The following is a 17,797-nucleotide window of genomic DNA, read 5'->3' on the forward strand; positions in this document are numbered from 1 at the left end:
CCTGGATAAGCTTGGTGCCGCCATGGACGTGGTATGAATACCATGCCGGTATGGCTGCTTCCGGCATGGTATTCATACCACGTCCATGCCGGTACCGAGCTTTTTCAGCTGCAAAAATGGTGGATTCAAAGAAAAAAAATCAAAAGTTCAACCTCTTAGCAACAATTCCCTCTTCACAATCATCCTCCATTTTCACCAAAATAATTTCCCTCTCAAATTTTCTTTCCCTCCTTCTACTCTCACATCACTCAACCAAACACAAATAATAATACACACACCAATCATTTACCAAATAATCTTAAAATTTTACTAATTATTATTAATCATTAATCCTGATTAGTGAGGGGTAGATTAGGAATTACTTAAAATACTTAGATAAGGGGTGACCCTGATTTAATATTTGGATTCCGGTTTTGTCCTTTTGCTATATCCCCCTATTGTTTTTTATATACCCAATTGCGCGTTCAAAAAGAATTACTTGTGCTAGTCTACTTGATAAATTAATAATAATTAATTGTGATGCTGCTAGAATAAGTAGATATATGCATTGCGAATGTTTTTCTTTAAACTTGAGAGTGTATTGTTGTTTCTGAACAGCTTTGTAAATATTTTTCTTTCAATATAACTTTCTTTGTTAAAAAGTAAATCATCATCTAAAATTCTCTATTAACCTACCAAAAAAGTCAAAAGCTGTATCATCAAATTCTTGGTATCATTTGTTTCTGGATTTAAAGGATTACAACATTGCGGGTGCACTAAGGAAAAAATTCGGTAATCATTTATAGGACTAGATATGTTATCTCTCTGTTCCTTGCTCTGCAACTCGGCGAACAACTTAGTTCACGATTTCGACATTAATGTCTTCCAACTAGCATTGCATGTCTAGATCCTACACTTCTACTAACCTTTATGAATCATTAATGCATCATAAACAAATCTCCAATGATAATTGAATGCTTGTTGTTGTTTTTTAGTGTTTTTTTTTTAGATTCATCTCGTTCCCCTCAAACCTTTTCTCACCTGTCTCTGTCTGAATGTCTTGCAGGCTTTAATTTTACCTGAGTTTTCTTGCCTTGTTTAAGACTTTGTTGGTTTCAATGACGTTTGTCCCGGTCCAAGAGAGTTTTCTCAAGTCTACTGCAAATTCGATTACTCCGTCTCCTAGATCAAACGAGATACAGAACCACCTCACCATGAAAGCTCATTGTTTGAAGAAAAATTGCAGCACCGTTATGACAAGGTATACACGTTTCAATCCAATTCAAACACGTAGAGAAAGAAGATTTAAATTTCGTACTATAAATTGGAAGTGGTTCTGGTTAGTTTTCATCATCAGCACCCAATACATCAGACAAAGAATATTTTCTTACAACCTATAACTTCAGTGGCTTCAGAAGACATCAAAAACCTTGCAAATCAATTCGACTCAGCTTCAATTGATTCCACTGATGATATCAGGGAAGTCATTAATGTCTCTCAAATTGATCCAACTCTGTGTTTACAAGGGCAAGACAATATCATTATTGGCAAAGTCAGCTCCAGTGAAAATATGAGTCGAGGCTCTACTGAAAATTTTGCTAAACTTTTATGGGGTAATCAAGTTGGTTACTTTGAATTAAGGAAGAAAAACAAAAATTTATTTACTGTCAAGTTTGAAACTAGAGAAGAATGTAAATGGTTCTTATCCGAAGCGCCATGGAGTCTTGATGGATTCCTGTGGATTATCAAACCATGGAACCCAACCCAAAATTGCAGAGATATGACTTTCGACAAACAACAATTTTGGTTGTCTTCAAAGATCTTCCTCAAGAATTTATGAATGTGTATGTTGCAAATGAAATGGGGAAGATTGTCGGAAATGTTTTGGAATTAGATACAAAAGATGCCAAACCAGTGGAGAATAATGATGTTGCTGCACTAATTGAAATTCAAATCTCGAAGCCGCTGTACAGAGGAGTTTTAAGCCAGAATGCTGCTGACTGTACCCAATGGATTACATTCTTCTACCAGAAACAACCTCATCAACTATGCCCTTCATGCTTCATTATTGTTCATGATAGGGATGACTGCAAGAATAAAGCTAAAGATGTCAGAGATTTATCTCAGAAAATCATTAGATTTTTGGATAAGATTCCTTACAGCATGACAACTAATGAGTTCTGGAATCTTGATGAGGCTCCTACAAGAGTCTCCCCAAAGAAGAACAATAGAAGTAGGAGAGCAAATTTGATCCCTTTTGTCAAGCCAGAGGATAGTCATATTGCAACTCTTTTTATCCTGAATAAGCTTAGGAAGGAGAAAGCTCTTCAGCTTTTTCTACAAGTCAGAGGGGACATAGTAGCAGAAGAGGTGGTATAAGAAGGTTTAAGAGGACCAGAGAAGCTGAGAGCTCTAGGAAAAACTCTAATAACATCACTGAACCTATTGAAGAGGAAGAAGAGAATGAGCAACAGATGAACAATCAAGGAGTTGGTGATTGGGACAAACACATAGAACGCTATCAAGGAGCTGAGGCAGGGCAAGAAAACTCAATGGTAAATATTATTAACTCTCATCTCTCTACTTATCTTCAGTTTCTCAATAGAATTGAAATCACTAATGTATTCCTACATAATACAAATATGAGAATTCTTAGCTGGAATCTTCAAGGGCTAGGAAATAAACTCACTAGGGATCACCTCAAGAACTGCATATTTAACTATAGCCCAGATATTATATTTTTAGCTGAAACAAAATCAACCGAAAAGAAATCTAGTTACCTTCTAAAACAAATGAATTATCCAAATATATGGTGTAATGAAGATAGAGTTATAGTTGGTAGTCTAGCTTTGTTATGGAAAGATGGTACAGAGTTTGAGTTCATTCACTTTTCAACATATATGGTCAACCTCATTGTCAAGAATAATTACTCTAATGTTGAATGGTTTCTTACTTGCTTGTATAGTTCTTCTTATGACAATGAAAGACAGGTGCAATGGCAATTTATTCATGAAATGGGTGAAAATATGAATCTTCCTTGGGTCATTATAGGAGATTTCAATTCAACTCTATATAGCCATGAGAAACAAAGCTACTCAATCACACCCAATTATATAACCAACACAATCTCAGAACTTGGTCTCATTGATATCCCATTTACTGGTAGCCATTTCACATGGTCAAACCATAGAGATCAAATCAATCAAGTCAGAACCAGACTAAACAGAGTTCTTTGTTTACCCAGCTGGATGACAAATTTTCCAAATGCAATTCTTAACAACCTTATCCCCTGTGGTTCAGATCATGCTCCCATCTTATTACACACAAATCCACAAAATGAAAGTCTCAGCAAACCATTCAGATTTTATGAACACTGGCTCACAAACAACACCTGTAAAGAAGAAATCAAGAAACATTGGGTCTGCTCAAAGAAGGGTACTGAAGATTTTAAATTCACAAATAAGTTAAGAGGAGTTAAGAATGGCTTGAAGATATGGAGAATTAAGGAGTATGGAGACACTGATACATAAATAAAAGAAGCTCAAGAACAACTCCAAGCAATAATCACTCAGCCTCAGATTAATATGGAGGATCAACAAAGATGTCAACAACAACTTAAATCCTCATATGAAGTGAAGAACAGAACTGCGTACCAACAATCAAGAGAACAAACCATAAGATATCAAGACAGAAATTCAAAGATCTTTCATTCTCAAGCCAACTATAGAAGGAGAACAAATCAGATTCATTCCCTAAAAAATGCTGAGGGTGAGTGGAAAAATACAAGAGCAGAAATCACTCAAATTCTGTTGGAGCACTTTCAAGAAATAACTACTACTTCTAATCCCGAAAAGAGTGAGGAGATCATGAAGCTCATAAGTCCATGTATCACTGCAGAAGAAAACAGTAAACTTACTGAAGTTCCAACCTCACAGGAAATTAGAAAAAATGTGTTCCAAATAAAGTCTTGGTCTGCTCCAGGACCAGATGGCTTTCAAGCAGGGTTTTATCAACAAAATTGGGAGACTATTAACAAAGATGTTATTCAGATGGTGCAGGAGTTCTTTAAAACTGGTAAACTTCTCAAGGAATTAAATCATACTTTTCAAACCCTCATCCCAAAGCATAATTGTGTTCAAACTCCTTCAGATTTCAGACCCATAAGCTTATGCAACATCTCATACAAAATCATCTCAAAAATCATGACCAATAGATTAAAACCAATTCTCCATAAAATCATCTCCCCATGGCAAGCTGCATATGTTCCAGGTAGAAATATATTGGACAATACCATCATAGCTCATGAAATTGTTCAATACATGAAGAACACAAAATCTTATTATGGTTCTGTTGCTGTTAAACTGGACATGTCAAAAGCCTTTGACATGATGGAATGGAGCTTCATCAATGAAATTCTGTTGAAACTTGGATTCTGTGAAAGATGGTGCCAGCTGGTTAACCAATGCATTTCAACTACTACAATCTCAATTCTGCTAAATAGTTCTCCAATACAAGCCTTAATTCCCACAAGAGGACTAAGACAGGGAGATAGCTTATCTCCATATCTCTTCATCATATGTATCGAAGGATTCAGTAGGATGATCCAAGCTGAAGTGGAAAACAAGGCCATTATTCCCATTTACCCTGCAGGATATGATCCTCCAGTTTCTCACTTATTCTTTGCAGATGACTGCATATTATTTGCCTCAGCTAAAAGATCTTCTATAAAAAATCTGCAAAAAGTCATCTATAAATTTTTTGAAGCTTCAGGAAAAATGATCAATCTCAACAATCCAGCATACACTTTAGCAAGAGATTAAATGAGGGCATCAAGATTGACATCTGCAACATAATGGGAATGAAAACTATGCCTTTGGATGAAAAGTACCTGGGAATTAACTTGTTCATGAGCAAAGGGAGAAATAAGTGTTTTAAAAACATCCATGATAAGATGAAGACAAGAATTCAACAATGGAAGGCTGGTATGGTGAATCAAGCAGGCAGAAGTACTCAAATTCAGGCTATCACTAATTCCACGGCTCAATTTCAGATGGGGTGTTTTATTCTTCCTCAACAGACCATAAATCAGCTTGAAGCTTCACAAAGAAAATACTGGTGGAACAAGAACAATGGAAGAGGTTACTATTTCATCTCTTGGGGTGCAGTTTCAATTCTTAAAAGATGGGGAGGACTTGGATTCAAAAATCTGAAGATCTTCAATGAAGCAATGATCACCAAATTGGATGGAGATTAATTAATGAAAAGGATAAAAAATGGGCCACCATTCTAGAAGCAAACCATTTCAGAAATGAGAACATTCTTCATGAAAACATATCTGAGAGAGGAACTGCTATTTGGAAAAGCATCAGTAAAGGCATAGAATAGATCAAAAAGTTTCATATTTGGTTAATTGGAGATGGTAAATCAGTTTATGCCTTCAGAGAAAATTGGATCAAAGGGTACACTGCTCAACATATCCAAGAAAATTTCAAAAATAGTGAAGACATTCCTTATCACATGAAAGTTGCTGAATTCATTGATTTGAACACTAGATTTTGGAATATTGGTCTCCTGCAAGAATACTTCACTCAAGACCAAGTGGAAGAAATTATGAATATTATTCCTCTAATTCAACAAGAAGATAAGATGAACTGGTCTTTAACAACCAATGGTGTGTTCTCAGTGAATTCCACCTACAAAGCCATCCTCTGCTACAACAACCAAAATCTCATAAACAAATAAGAAGAAGCTAAATTCTGGCTAGGCTTATGGCATCTCCAAATTCCTCATAAATGTCATTTGTTCCTGTGGAAAATTGCTCAAAACATTCTTCCAGTCAATCAAAGGCTTAACAAATACAATCAAGATCATGATGGAATATGCACAAGATGTCAAGAATCAGAGGAGAGCACTACTCATATGCTTATTCATTGCAACTATGCAAGAAGCATCTAGAATGTTATTTTCCCAGATATGACTCAAGATCTCAGTAACATTGAAGATGTTCAGCATTGGATAAAAACCTGGGACAATAGAGACTCTAGCATTAATTTTTGGAGACATGTCAATGTGAATCTCATTGTGATCACAATGTGGTTAATATGGAAATCTAGATGTGAGCTAGTTTTTGAAGGAAAAAATTGCTCCATTAACAGTCTGAAAGCCAGGGTTTACACTTATTGCAATGAAAATAAAATTCAAACTAACAATCAATTGACGCGTATGCAGGTCTTAAGTCCCAGGAGCAATAATATGGAAAATAGAAGAGATCACATAAATAGATGGTCTCCTCCTCTAAGGGGAAGACTGAAAGTTAACATAAATGCTCATGTTTTGCATGGTAACAATTATGCTGGAATTGCTCTAATAATAAGAGATTTTACATGTCAATTGGTGGAGGCATGGACAATGGTAGAGAGAGTCAGGGATATAACTCAGGCTGAAGCTGTTGCAGCGCTTAAAGCTCTCCAATGGATCATTCAACTCCAAATACAGAATGTCATTGTGGAAGGTGATAACAAGAAAGTCATGGATAACATCAATGGCCTGTGTAATGTCTCTCCCTGGGAAGATGGTACTATTATCAAAGAGTGTAAACACCTTGTTAGTTGTTTAGGTAATGTTGTTGTTTGCTTTAGAAATAGGAAGTGTAATTAAGTGGCAGGTCTTCTGGCCAAGTTTACTTGGACAAACAATTGTAGTAGGAAATGGAGTACGGATCTCCCTGCGTCTGTTAGAGTCAAGTTTGAAGCTGAAAAAGTTAGGATGTAATTCTCTTACCGTTTCTGGCTTTTAATAAATATATGTGTGCTTTTCTTTCAAAAAAGAAAAAAAAAGGTTGTAGTAAAATGGTGCCATCTCAATTGCTTTGCTTTATGCATACAGTTTTTTTGTTCATAACACTTGTTCTTTATTTTGGTAGTAACAAAATAAAAGTTCAATAGTACGTAGGAAATTCAAAATTGTAGCCCATTTAATTGGTTGTCGATCGAATTGTGAATTGTGTTGTATACGCAGGGGCGAATCCAGCCCAGTGCTTACACCCCCTGTCCAGCTGGCTCCAAAGCCTATTTTGGACCCAATTAAAGACGAAATATTATCTACAAGTCTAATTTTTGCTATTTCTCACCTCTAAAAAAAAATTGTATCGGAAGAAAATTTGTGTACCCCCAACTTACAAATCTCGGCTCCACACCTATGTATACTGCTTAGATTTTTCGCAACCCCTTATAAAATTGTTAACTTGACAGCTAGCTGTATAATTCATTTGTAATTGGAAAGGGGATGTTATTCAACTTACAAATTTTGCAGTTGCTTTTCTCTGAGCCATAAGAGCTTTTCTTTCCGATGGGAAGATTAAATTATAAGAGCTTGATGCTCAGAGAAAGAACATGTATTTAGTTGGTTCATTTTTGTACTTATTGGTTTGGATTGGAAATAAATATTACTAGTATTCTTTTCTGATGTGGGAATAATTTTCCTTAAAAGTTAGAAATAAAATATAATATACTACGTCTCCATAAAATGACTTAAAATGTGATAAAGAAAGAAGCACGTGGTTACCGTGCAAAATAAGGCTGTGAATCGTCTGGGGCCGTATGCATCATTATTTTGCATTTTGTGTCCATACATTTTTTTTATTTATCTTTGTGGGTACTGATTTCTACGACAGGACAGGTTCAGAAGAGAAAAATGCTGATGCTAATAATTTTGTTGTTGCGTCTTCTTGATACAGGTACAAAAATGTCGTCACCAGTGACTACTAAACACACAAAACTTCATAATCAGACATCAATTACCAATAGTGAATTTGGCTATACCGCTGTACAACTTTTGCAAAATAATAAAAACACACACCCCATGTATCCCAATTCTAGTTAGCAATTCGGCTTATTGGAACGGGCATCATCTGCGTATAATTAGTTTTACATACATAAATTCGACACGAATTAATATCATAATTAGTTATAGACAGGTTTTGAGCAGTTAAAAGTTTCATACAGGAAACTCATCCATCATGGTTTGTCAAACTCACAGAGTAAAATTTCAAAGATTTCGCCTTCCCTCTTTATAATCATTACTCTGAAGAGGCCGGTGGTCACAATCTGCTGCTGCCTTCATATTTTCCTCTGAAGTCCCATACAGAGGAATAACGTTGGAAGGTCCCCAGGCAATTCAGAACACAGGAAGCAAAAAAAAAAAAACGAACAAAATGTCAGTCTATCAGAAGACTGTATTTTTCCACTGTCAGCTTCTTCTGTATAACTCTAAATCCTCTAAACATACAAAAGTCCTGGAATCCCAAGCTGTAAACAAGAAAATAAATGAGTTGCCATCCGAGAAGAGATAATGCAGCGCTAAACATACATATTGACAACTTAAAAAAAACGAATTGCTCTATTTTCAAAAGGTTTCAAATTACTTTTCTAATATGAACCTCTATCTATCTAAGTTTATTTAAGAAAACAACTGAAGAAGGGATCTGCAATTACAAAACTTGATAACATGTTTAGCGTGATATAAGAAAACCCCAGTGGCTCAAGGGTTTGGGGATTGACGTGAATGTCTAAGCTCCTGCACTCTACTTGAAGATAGTTTTTTTTTCTCTTTTGTAAAGTAAACTGAATGACTGTTTCCTGCAGTCTTAAAGCTGGATTTTGGAACCAAGGAAAGCAACTACTTCTTTGTATTACAGAAGGCTAAAGAGGATGAACTCAATAAGCAGACACAATGAGACAGCTAGCTAGGAGTACCTGTCATGTTAGGGGTCGCATCTATTCTACATTGAGTACTCAATACATCTAGGAAAAAAATTAGAAAAGCAAGCTACTAAACATAACTCTAGGACGATAGCAAATACACGGGACTAAGACCATGGAAAAGGCTGGCCAATTTATAGGGAACCTTACTTTCATTTTACAACTGTAGTCTGACTACAAATACAGTGGCACAAGGATTAACAGTGTCACTAACAGGCAGATAAAATTTAGATATTTGAATCGAGGTCTAATTTGACTTATGCATCTGACTCGGAACTATTTGAATTAGGTATAATTTTGCAATTGACTCGTTGGGCACATATCTGACCTGAAAAAAAAAAAAAAAAAAAAAAAAAAAAAAAAAAAAAAAAAAAAACTATAACTTTATTATTTGTAATTTTTGAGTCAAATGTAAAGAATGGGATTCAGAAGTACAAGCTATTCACATGCAGGTGTTAGGAGCCCTGGACGTATCTGGCTACTAAACAGAACTTTAGAACAATAGCAAAGACGCGGGGCTAGTTTACAGGGCACAAGGATTAATAATGTCACTAACTGGCGGATAAATCACTCTATTCCTATAAGACCACCATACTACCAAATAAACAAAAAAAAAACAAAAAAAAAAGTGTTCAGGACTGTCATTTGATTGAACAGATTGGCAAGTCCCAGAGAAAAACGTGCAGCCTTTATGCTTCTGGAATCTAAAACTTGAGCCTTTATGAAAATGAAACTAACCCCAATCAGATAAACCTAAATCTAAACTTGCTGAGACCCATGAGATAAACGCAAGTTTAGGTTTGTCATTTGCTCACAGTAATATGAACCTAGGCTCCAACTTTGGAGACATTTACAAAATTGACTGTTGATTACGAATTTCTTGTAAAAAGTTGACCCCAAAGTACAGAGAGAAGATTTGATATCAGAGCTTACATATTGCATCTTTCTGTCAAAATGACCTGATTCCGTCCATGCCAGAAATTCCAACAAGCTGCTGAAACAAAGTTCCAGGTTGTGTAAAGCATCCCTTAAAGGCACTATCAACATGTTTTGGCATCAGAACAGTATGCCCCATCTTCTTAACCTCACCATTGAGTTTGTAACCGTAATTCAGATCCTGCATTAAAGGAGAGACATGGTTTTTAATACACACAGTATGGCAGAAAACTAACAAACAAGATAAAAAAAATATCGGATACTAATTATGGAATCTATGTGCGGAATTGAATTTACGCTACGAAACTTGCAGGGAGAAAAGGGTGTATTCTCGACCACAGATAGGTATTCCTATTGTCCTTACTGAAAAAGTCTCAAAAGGTTCATCTTTGTCGAACAGGGGAAAAAAACAAATTACTTCATGGTGTAAATTAAACCAAGCAAGAAAAAAAGAAAAATCAGATTTTCCACAGAAGCTACTGGTCCGTGCTCAGATATATCATCAAGAGTTTGAAACGGATGCTGTGTCACATCAAACCACAAGCTCGAAGGGAAGTACGTTCTAAGGCAGTGGACTCGTGTATCCGTTTTTTTCATGTCTTGGTGCATCACAAAGATAGCCCAAGTAGGTAAAACTACTTGAACTATATTATCTTTCGAGAAGAATCAGCTGCTATGATACTTAACTTCACTGTGCAATGATTGCTTGAAAATATGAGGTTAAACGAAGTAACAGCAAGGGGAACATATCTGTGGATACTAAAACATCTTACTAAATCACGGGCAAGAAGCATGGGTACTTAAAAGAGGAGCTAGATACACTATATTCCTTCTACAGATGCAGCTCCAGATTAGCAACCGCCGCCGTCGTTTCCGGTTCAAAGAGAGAAATATAAAGAGGGGAAAGTGGGAAACTGAAGAATGTCGCCAAGTGCAAACCACCACATACAAATAATAAAGAAAAAAGAATTACCAAATTTCACTGGCATATTTTAGTAGTTCAACCAGCAAAGAATAACTAACACACTCCCACACGACAATGGAGGAATGTATACTGAAAGCCCGGCAAAAAATATTATCCTGGTCAGACAATGTTGTATATTGGCAGGTAAAATAAGGATGACTTTGCAAGTAACACTAAGTTTTAACAGCAAAAAGGCATGGAGACATCAATGCAGGCGTAAATAGATTTCAAGATGTAAAAAATAGTAGCAGTTGACATGCATTATCATCACTGGGCTAATTTTATCAGAGTTCCCACTCACCTGTGGCTTATCCATTCTCTCCATTGGCGAAGATTTAAGTAAACCATCAAAGTCAGCAACCCTTTTTCCAATATTCACCCCCCGAGCATAGGATAACAAATCTTCTCGATGTTACTACGCAAGCAAGCAGGGCTGGGCATGCTTCAGCTACAAATTCCACATATAACGAAAACACAAGATGAAAAAATGAAAGAAAAACCCAACTTCAGTTAAACAACCAGAAATCTAAAATGATCATAGATGTTGAAATCAGTTAAAAGTTCAACATTTCGACATGCCAAATCTGAAAAGAAATAATGGAAAAGATAATCATAGTGCTTAACAAATAACCTCTAAACTATTTGAATCATAATATCAGCCCATTTCTCAGTACCACAATTAAACAATGTACCTCTACCATGACTAGTAAGTCGAACAACAGCCAGATTATTCCTATAGGATTAGTCCTATGTTGCCGCTGATGATAAGAAACACCAATTGGACATTACAAAATCCCATCTATGTTTATTTTTTATCCTTACAACTAATAGCAAATAAAAGGTAGTCTGCCATTACAAGAATACATTTGGAGCATCAGAGGGTTTAGCAGGTGGTCTTAGAGAAGGATGAGAAACATGAAGACAAGTTTAGTGATAGTCTACTGGTCAAGTGGGAGTCGACATGTTTATCAGCTTTCTCATTTGTGTACGTGTGTGTGTGTGTGTTATCTGACAAAGCCTCTAAGAAATACTAGACATAAAATCTAAAATCTAATATTTCAAATATACTTAAAGAGAACTAAACAAACAGCTTAAACAGCAGTGCTGATTATTACGGAGTATAGTCGACATATAGCATAAGATGATTATTTTACCTAAGGATGTTCTCTAAATCGAGCAAATCGGAAGACATTGCCGTCTTCTTGAAAGGGTGGACGTCTGCCAATTGTACGTCAAAAAACTTGTCCGGGATTAAATTATCAGCCATTATCCTCTCTCTAAACCCATAAGCCGGAACTTTGCCATTTATATAAGCCTGAAGAAGAGATTGGTAATCCCCGATGTTACTCACATAACCCGTTTGCTTTAAATGGTGAAAAATCTTCTCGGTGTTATGAATATCACCTCTTGTTGAATACTGATTCATCATAAGCTGGAAAGACTTATATGATGGCTTCAGTCGTCTATCCCCTTGCTGCAAAGCGTTTTGCAAAACTGAGTCCGCTTTCTCAACTTCCCCAGCATCTACATAGAACTTCACAAGAGAGTAACAAAGGATCGGATCTATAGGAAGCCTAGCACTTGTCATTCTTTTTACCAAATCTTCACATTTTGCAACTAGCTTATGGTCTACATAAACATTCAAGAGAGCTATATAACCCTTCGATGATGACTTAACACTTTTTTCAAATATTTCTTCTGCCTTTTCTACTCTTCCTACTTTGCCAAATGCACTGATCCCAGCCACGTCGTCATCAACACGGCCATCTGATTCACAAAGCTTCCATATCCTTTCAACTTGATCAGCCTTACCAAGAGCCGCGTAAAGAGGAAGTAAATGGTTACACTCCCCAAATTTTACCTCCAAATCTTCCGTTTCCATCTCCTTCAAAATCTCCCCTGCCTTCATGTCGAACCCTGCATAAATATAGTGTCTAGCCAACACAGAGCGGATATGGTCATCCAACTCCAAACCATCATTTTTCATATCTTGAACCAACTCCTCCATCCCTGGTGTATCATTAGACTTCCCTTTCACATCTATCAAGATCTGGTAAGTAAACCGAGTCGGCTTCACATCATTTTCATCCATTAACAACAACACATTAGCTATCTTCTTCTTATCAAATTTCCTATACAACGCTATCATCTGCTCACAAGCATAACCACTTACCGGGAACCCCAAATTCCTCATTTTCTCAAACACTTGTTCAGCTCTCTTGGCATTACCAGCCTTAATATGATTATACAAGAGAGTCTTATACACTTTTTCCCCTTTAAACATCTCCGGGATCGACTCATCCAGATACTTCTCAGCAAATGGCAATCCACTTACTTTGGCAATCAAATCAAGCCGAGTCGCATAATCCCTCTCCTCTTCAAAAGTAACCAAATTCTTTATTTCCAACCAGTTTGATAATTGATATGCCAGTTCATACATTTGGTTTCCGCTAAGCCTGTGGAATACTTTCCTAATCTTTGAATTCCCTAATGCCTTAATTTCTGGGATAAACTTATTAAGTGATGCATAAAGATTCCTTGGATGAGCACTCGCAATTAGATAAAACAGATTAAAACGAGGACTTCTTACCTTCTCTGGATCTTCCTCATCCTTAGGAGGATTTTCGAGCTCAGAGAATCCATCTCTCAGATCTTCACCAACATCATCTTCTTCTTTATCTTCTTTCCTGTCAACACCAAGAATTTTCAAGAGATTTCGATGATTTGATGGGTCCTGGTGAAGATTATTTGATTCTTCTGGTGAAATTTGATGAAGATTGTTTGATTTTGTATGATATGATTGGGGAGGAGCTGCTGCTGCTCCTGCTACTGCTCTTAGAGAATGCAGTCTTGTTCTGAGAGAAATTGAAGCTCTACGGAGTGTAAACATGATGATGATTGTGAAATACTAGGGCTGGAATTGGATTAAATTTGATTTGATTGGGAAAATGAAATCCTTCGTTAAACCCTAGAAGTTTTCTTGGAGAGGGACTCAAAATGAGAAAGATTACAAGAGAATTTGTTTCCACCCAAATGTCCATCGAGTCTTCATGAGCTGAGTCAGACTGGCATGTTACAATTTTACACCAGGCTCAAGTACATAATAGATCCTGAATTTAGTTTTGTTGAGTATCTTGAGTTGTTCTTCAAGGCGAAAGTCAAGGCGATTTTTCTTGCTATGTTGACCTAGTCAACTTCGATCCTGTCTTCAATCTCTTGATTAATTCTGAAACTCTAATTTATGATATGCTTCTGATTTCATGTTCTACTGGTGATTGACTCTCCTTTTTCTCTGTTTTATTGAAATTCTTCTCCTTATGTTTTAGGTCTCTTTTCACGTTTTTTTGCCCTAATTTTTCAATTAACAACTTTTATTCCTTTTTGCAATCTTTCTCATTAATCCTTGATGCATAAACTTAATTGATTGACTCTTCTTTGTTATCCTTATATCCGCAATATTGTTGCTTTTCACGAGTTTTTTCTTCCTTTTTCTTATTAGGTCATGAGCTAATGGAGGCGCAGCCATAGGGTTCTCTGTAAAACATCATAAGATTCGATTAATTAAGAGATATTGGCAGAGATGGGTCTGGTAATTGGGTATTGTCTGATGTATCTTGTTTAAGCATTCTTCCTGTATATATTGAAGTTCTGTCATTCAAAGTATTAGGGGTTTTGAGATCCTACTCTTAGTAGGGATTAGATTATGTCTATGATGAATAATGAATAATAAAGTGTTATCTATCTATTCAATTGAAGTTCTTTAGTCTCTCTCACTTACTGTTGTGTTAAATCTGCTTTAGTAAGGTGTAGTCTCTTCTTAATGATGGTATTAGAGAGATGTTGGATTGTTTTGAAGTTTTTCTCTCTGTAGTTATTCCCTGTAATTACTTGTGGTTATCTAAAGTACTGCTACTCTTCATTAAAAGTCGTGAAATGCTTATTCCCCCATTTAGAGATAATTTTATATTAAGAGAGATTAGTTATATTTTACTCTGTGCACTAATTCTTAATGGGTCTGGGTGGCTTCCTCAAATATATTTTTACACTTGGCAAATTTGGTTAACCAGTTCAGTTACTCTTTGATTCTCTGTGCTTTGTGATTATTCACTGTTGTCTCTTCACTTCCTGATTTATGTGGTTATTTCATGTTGAGCGTGATGGTTGTCATTATGGCACGCCTTTCATCTTTCAATTCCAGGAAGTGTCTTAATGCAGTGTCTCATATAGTCTTTCATCTATATATGCTTTGGTTTCCCAAGTTTTTCATTATGCAACTCTTAACTTTCTGAATATCTTCTTGCTCTTAACTTATCTTCTCTGAAATGGCTTTTGTTGTTGAACAAGTAAAAGTTTTAGACCTAGATGAAGATGTTGGAGAGTTCCCTCATATTTTTGCTGCACTTATATGTGATAACACTCGAAGATACTACAAGACCTCTGTGAAACATCATCTGAATAGAATCTTGCCCATTAACTCGGTTGATTTTAAGCTTGCTAAGCCATTTATGCAAGGCATGCCATATTAGAATCTATTTGCAGTCATGTTTAAAAGTAGTAAGGATAGGGATATTGATTTTTCTGCTCGTCCTACTTTACTGTTTTGTCAGCTTTTTGCAGTGCAACCCTTAAACAAGCTGGAGGATATCTTTGATCTGGGTGTGGGAAAAAACTCTTATGCCAGTCCAAGTTACTATTCCTTCAGATTTGTTCAATAAAGGAAGGGCGCGAGAAGTTATGGATCAGATTGATGACCTTGTCAATGCCGAATCTGCTGTTGATAACAGGTTTGAAGTCAAGTTGATGGTTCCATTCAATTCTCCTTTAACTAGGAAGGTAGTTATCAACACTACTAGTAAGACCTTTTATATGTCTGCATTTTATCCAAGGTTTCCATGTCGTGCTTGCAAGCGTTGTTTTGTGCTTATCCATGATGAAATTAGATGTCGAGAAATTCAATCTCGGATCTTTGTCAGAGCTCTGCCGGACCCTACTGCTAGATCTACTCATGTTGCAGTCACTAATCCGAGAATGAACCGTTCTGATGTTTCGCGTGCTGCAAATGTCAGAGTTACTCATGCATCTGTTGTTGCTGCTGCTTCTAGTACAGAATCAAAACCTTTTGCATTCTCTGTAAGTCTTCAACCTTCGGGGGCATTAGGTAATAGAAGCTCGGCTCCCTCCTCTCTCGTTTTTGCTTCTGTCATACCTTTAGTCTCACCTTTAACAATTAGAGAACCATCTAGCACTGGGCTTTCTTCTCGTCGTCCTTCTCCTTTACCTGATTTTCCCATCTTTTCTCCTTTTGATAAAAAAGGTAAGAGACCAAGGACTGAATTTGAAACTAATCCTTTTGTTTTCATGCCTACACCCCGTTGGCCCCATGTGTCTTCTGTGCCTCCTTTTACTCTTCCATCTGATGTATCGTTCAATGTGGGGTATGTTGGAGAATCTTCCTCGATGGGTGCTTCAAAAGGGAATGTTTTCTGGTCCTCTTCTTGCTCTTCCTTTTCACAGACTGTGGTGTCGTCTTCGGGTTTCTCTTTTAGTTATGCTTCTGAATTGAGTTTCGTCTCTGCTTCCTTTGGCTCCTTTTTACCTGACAATGACAATATATGTGAGAATGACCTTAATATTGGATTTAATGATGCTATTATCCTTGAGCCGATGCCTTTAGCTGCTCTTCCGCCTGAACCAGTAGTCTCTGATGAAGAATTTGAGAGGGAAATCGATCTTATGATGTTGGACTCAGACCCTATGGCCGCAGACGCCTCTAATGCTCATGACCCTGTAAGTCTTTTTTCTCCTCTGCTTAATTTTAGTAGAACTTATGTAAGTTATCTTTGTTAATTAGTCATATTTCTCTTTCTCTTTGATTTCTTTTCTTTTCCCGGCTGTTCTTTCTGGTTTGTTAATTTGACCCTATTAATTACTGCTTTCGCTTTTCAATATGAAGTTTTTAAGTTGGAACATTAATGGGTGTTGTTCAGATAAGAAATGGAGGCATTTATTTATCCTTTTTAGGAAGTTTAAATTAGATAGTATCTGCTTATTTGAAACAATGGTTGATGCTGACACTGTTAGAAGATATCATCTACCTTCCGACTCATGGATTATCATTCCTGTTGTTGGTAAGTCTGGGGGTTTGGCCTTTGGGTACTTTGAAAAATCGAATATTGAAGTGTTAGATTATTCATTGAACATGACTCATATTTTGTGTGATGTCTCGCCTGTTATCTAAAATTGTGTGGTCTCCTTTATTTATGGCTCTTTAAATTTGACTGGCATCAAAATTCAGTGGAATTTTCTTAGTGATATGAATGACAACAACAACAATCCTTGGCTTTTACTAGGAGATTTTAACTTCATTTTGCATAACTCGGAAAAACAAGGCGGTAACCCTAATAGTTCCTTTGCTCCTAATTTTGTTAGAGAAAAGCTTTTAAAGATGAATATGAATGAATTTTTCTCTTATGGTAATCCTTTTACTTGGTGAAACATAAGGTTTAAAAATCCGAGTGAGTTGATCTTTGAAAAGTTAGATAGGGATTTTATGAATGATAAATGGGTCACTGTCCTTCCTCAAACTAGAGTTACTAATCTAGGAAGAATTTTCTCTGATCACAGTCATGTTTTGGTTAAATGTTTTCACTGGGAACGGAACATTAATATTCCTTATAAATTATTCAAATGTTGGCAGCTGAACCCTTAATTCAAAGACATTTTGAATAATTCTTGGTCTAAGAGGGTTATTGGTTCCCCTACTTTTGTAGTTGTTAATAAGCTTAAGAATGTAAAATGTGATCTGAGTAAATGGAACATAAACTCCTTTGGTCATATTAAAACTACTATTGGCAGGCTTAATACTGAACTAGAAAACTTCAAGTGATGCCTTACTCGCCTCAAATTGGGGAGTATATCTTGAACTATTCTAAGAAACTTGACTATTGGTATGAAATTGAACATAGTTTCTATAAGCAGAAGTCTAGAATAAATTACTTTACTCAGTATGATAGGAATACTAGTTTTTTCCATAATACGGTTAAACTTATAAATATGTACAATACCATTCATACGATTAGGGATGAGAAAGGTAATTGGTTAGAAAATAGAGAACAAGTTGCTCAGTTGCTTTCTAAACATTTTAAGAGGATTTACACTT

The 17,797-nt window shown here is 36.2% G+C and overlaps 1 protein-coding gene across 4 annotated transcripts; it reads right to left on the bottom strand.

Moving 5' to 3' along the window:
* Positions 1 to 7,796: 7,796 nt before the first annotated feature.
* Positions 7,797 to 13,632, bottom strand: LOC113320135 (pentatricopeptide repeat-containing protein At1g80270, mitochondrial-like). Of its 4 annotated transcripts, none has more exons than XM_026568073.1 (4): positions 11,793 to 13,632; positions 10,940 to 11,086; positions 9,672 to 9,855; positions 7,797 to 8,108 (listed from the first exon to the last, which is right to left on the bottom strand). In XM_026568073.1, the coding sequence occupies exons 1-2, from the start codon at positions 13,526 to 13,528 to the stop codon at positions 11,083 to 11,085; spliced, it is 1,740 nt and encodes a 579-aa protein (XP_026423858.1). In that variant the 5' UTR covers positions 13,529 to 13,632; the 3' UTR covers positions 7,797 to 8,108; positions 9,672 to 9,855; positions 10,940 to 11,082. The 4 variants fall into 4 exon arrangements, with proteins under 4 accessions (XP_026423858.1, XP_026423856.1, XP_026423857.1 ...); XM_026568071.1 differs by having other exon boundaries at positions 7,797 to 8,285; XM_026568072.1 differs by lacking the exon at positions 7,797 to 8,108 and adding an exon at positions 8,542 to 9,066.
* Positions 13,633 to 17,797: the final 4,165 nt, after the last annotated feature.

The sequence above is a fragment of the Papaver somniferum genome, chromosome 11, assembly GCF_003573695.1.
Source record: "Papaver somniferum cultivar HN1 chromosome 11, ASM357369v1, whole genome shotgun sequence".
Classification (NCBI taxonomy): domain Eukaryota; kingdom Viridiplantae; phylum Streptophyta; class Magnoliopsida; order Ranunculales; family Papaveraceae; genus Papaver; species Papaver somniferum.

Bases quoted from the DNA above. Each gene is read 5' to 3' on its own strand.
- LOC113320135 (XM_026568073.1), bottom strand. From the start codon at position 13,528: ATGTTTACACTCCGTAGAGCTTCAATTTCTCTCAGAACAAGACTGCAT.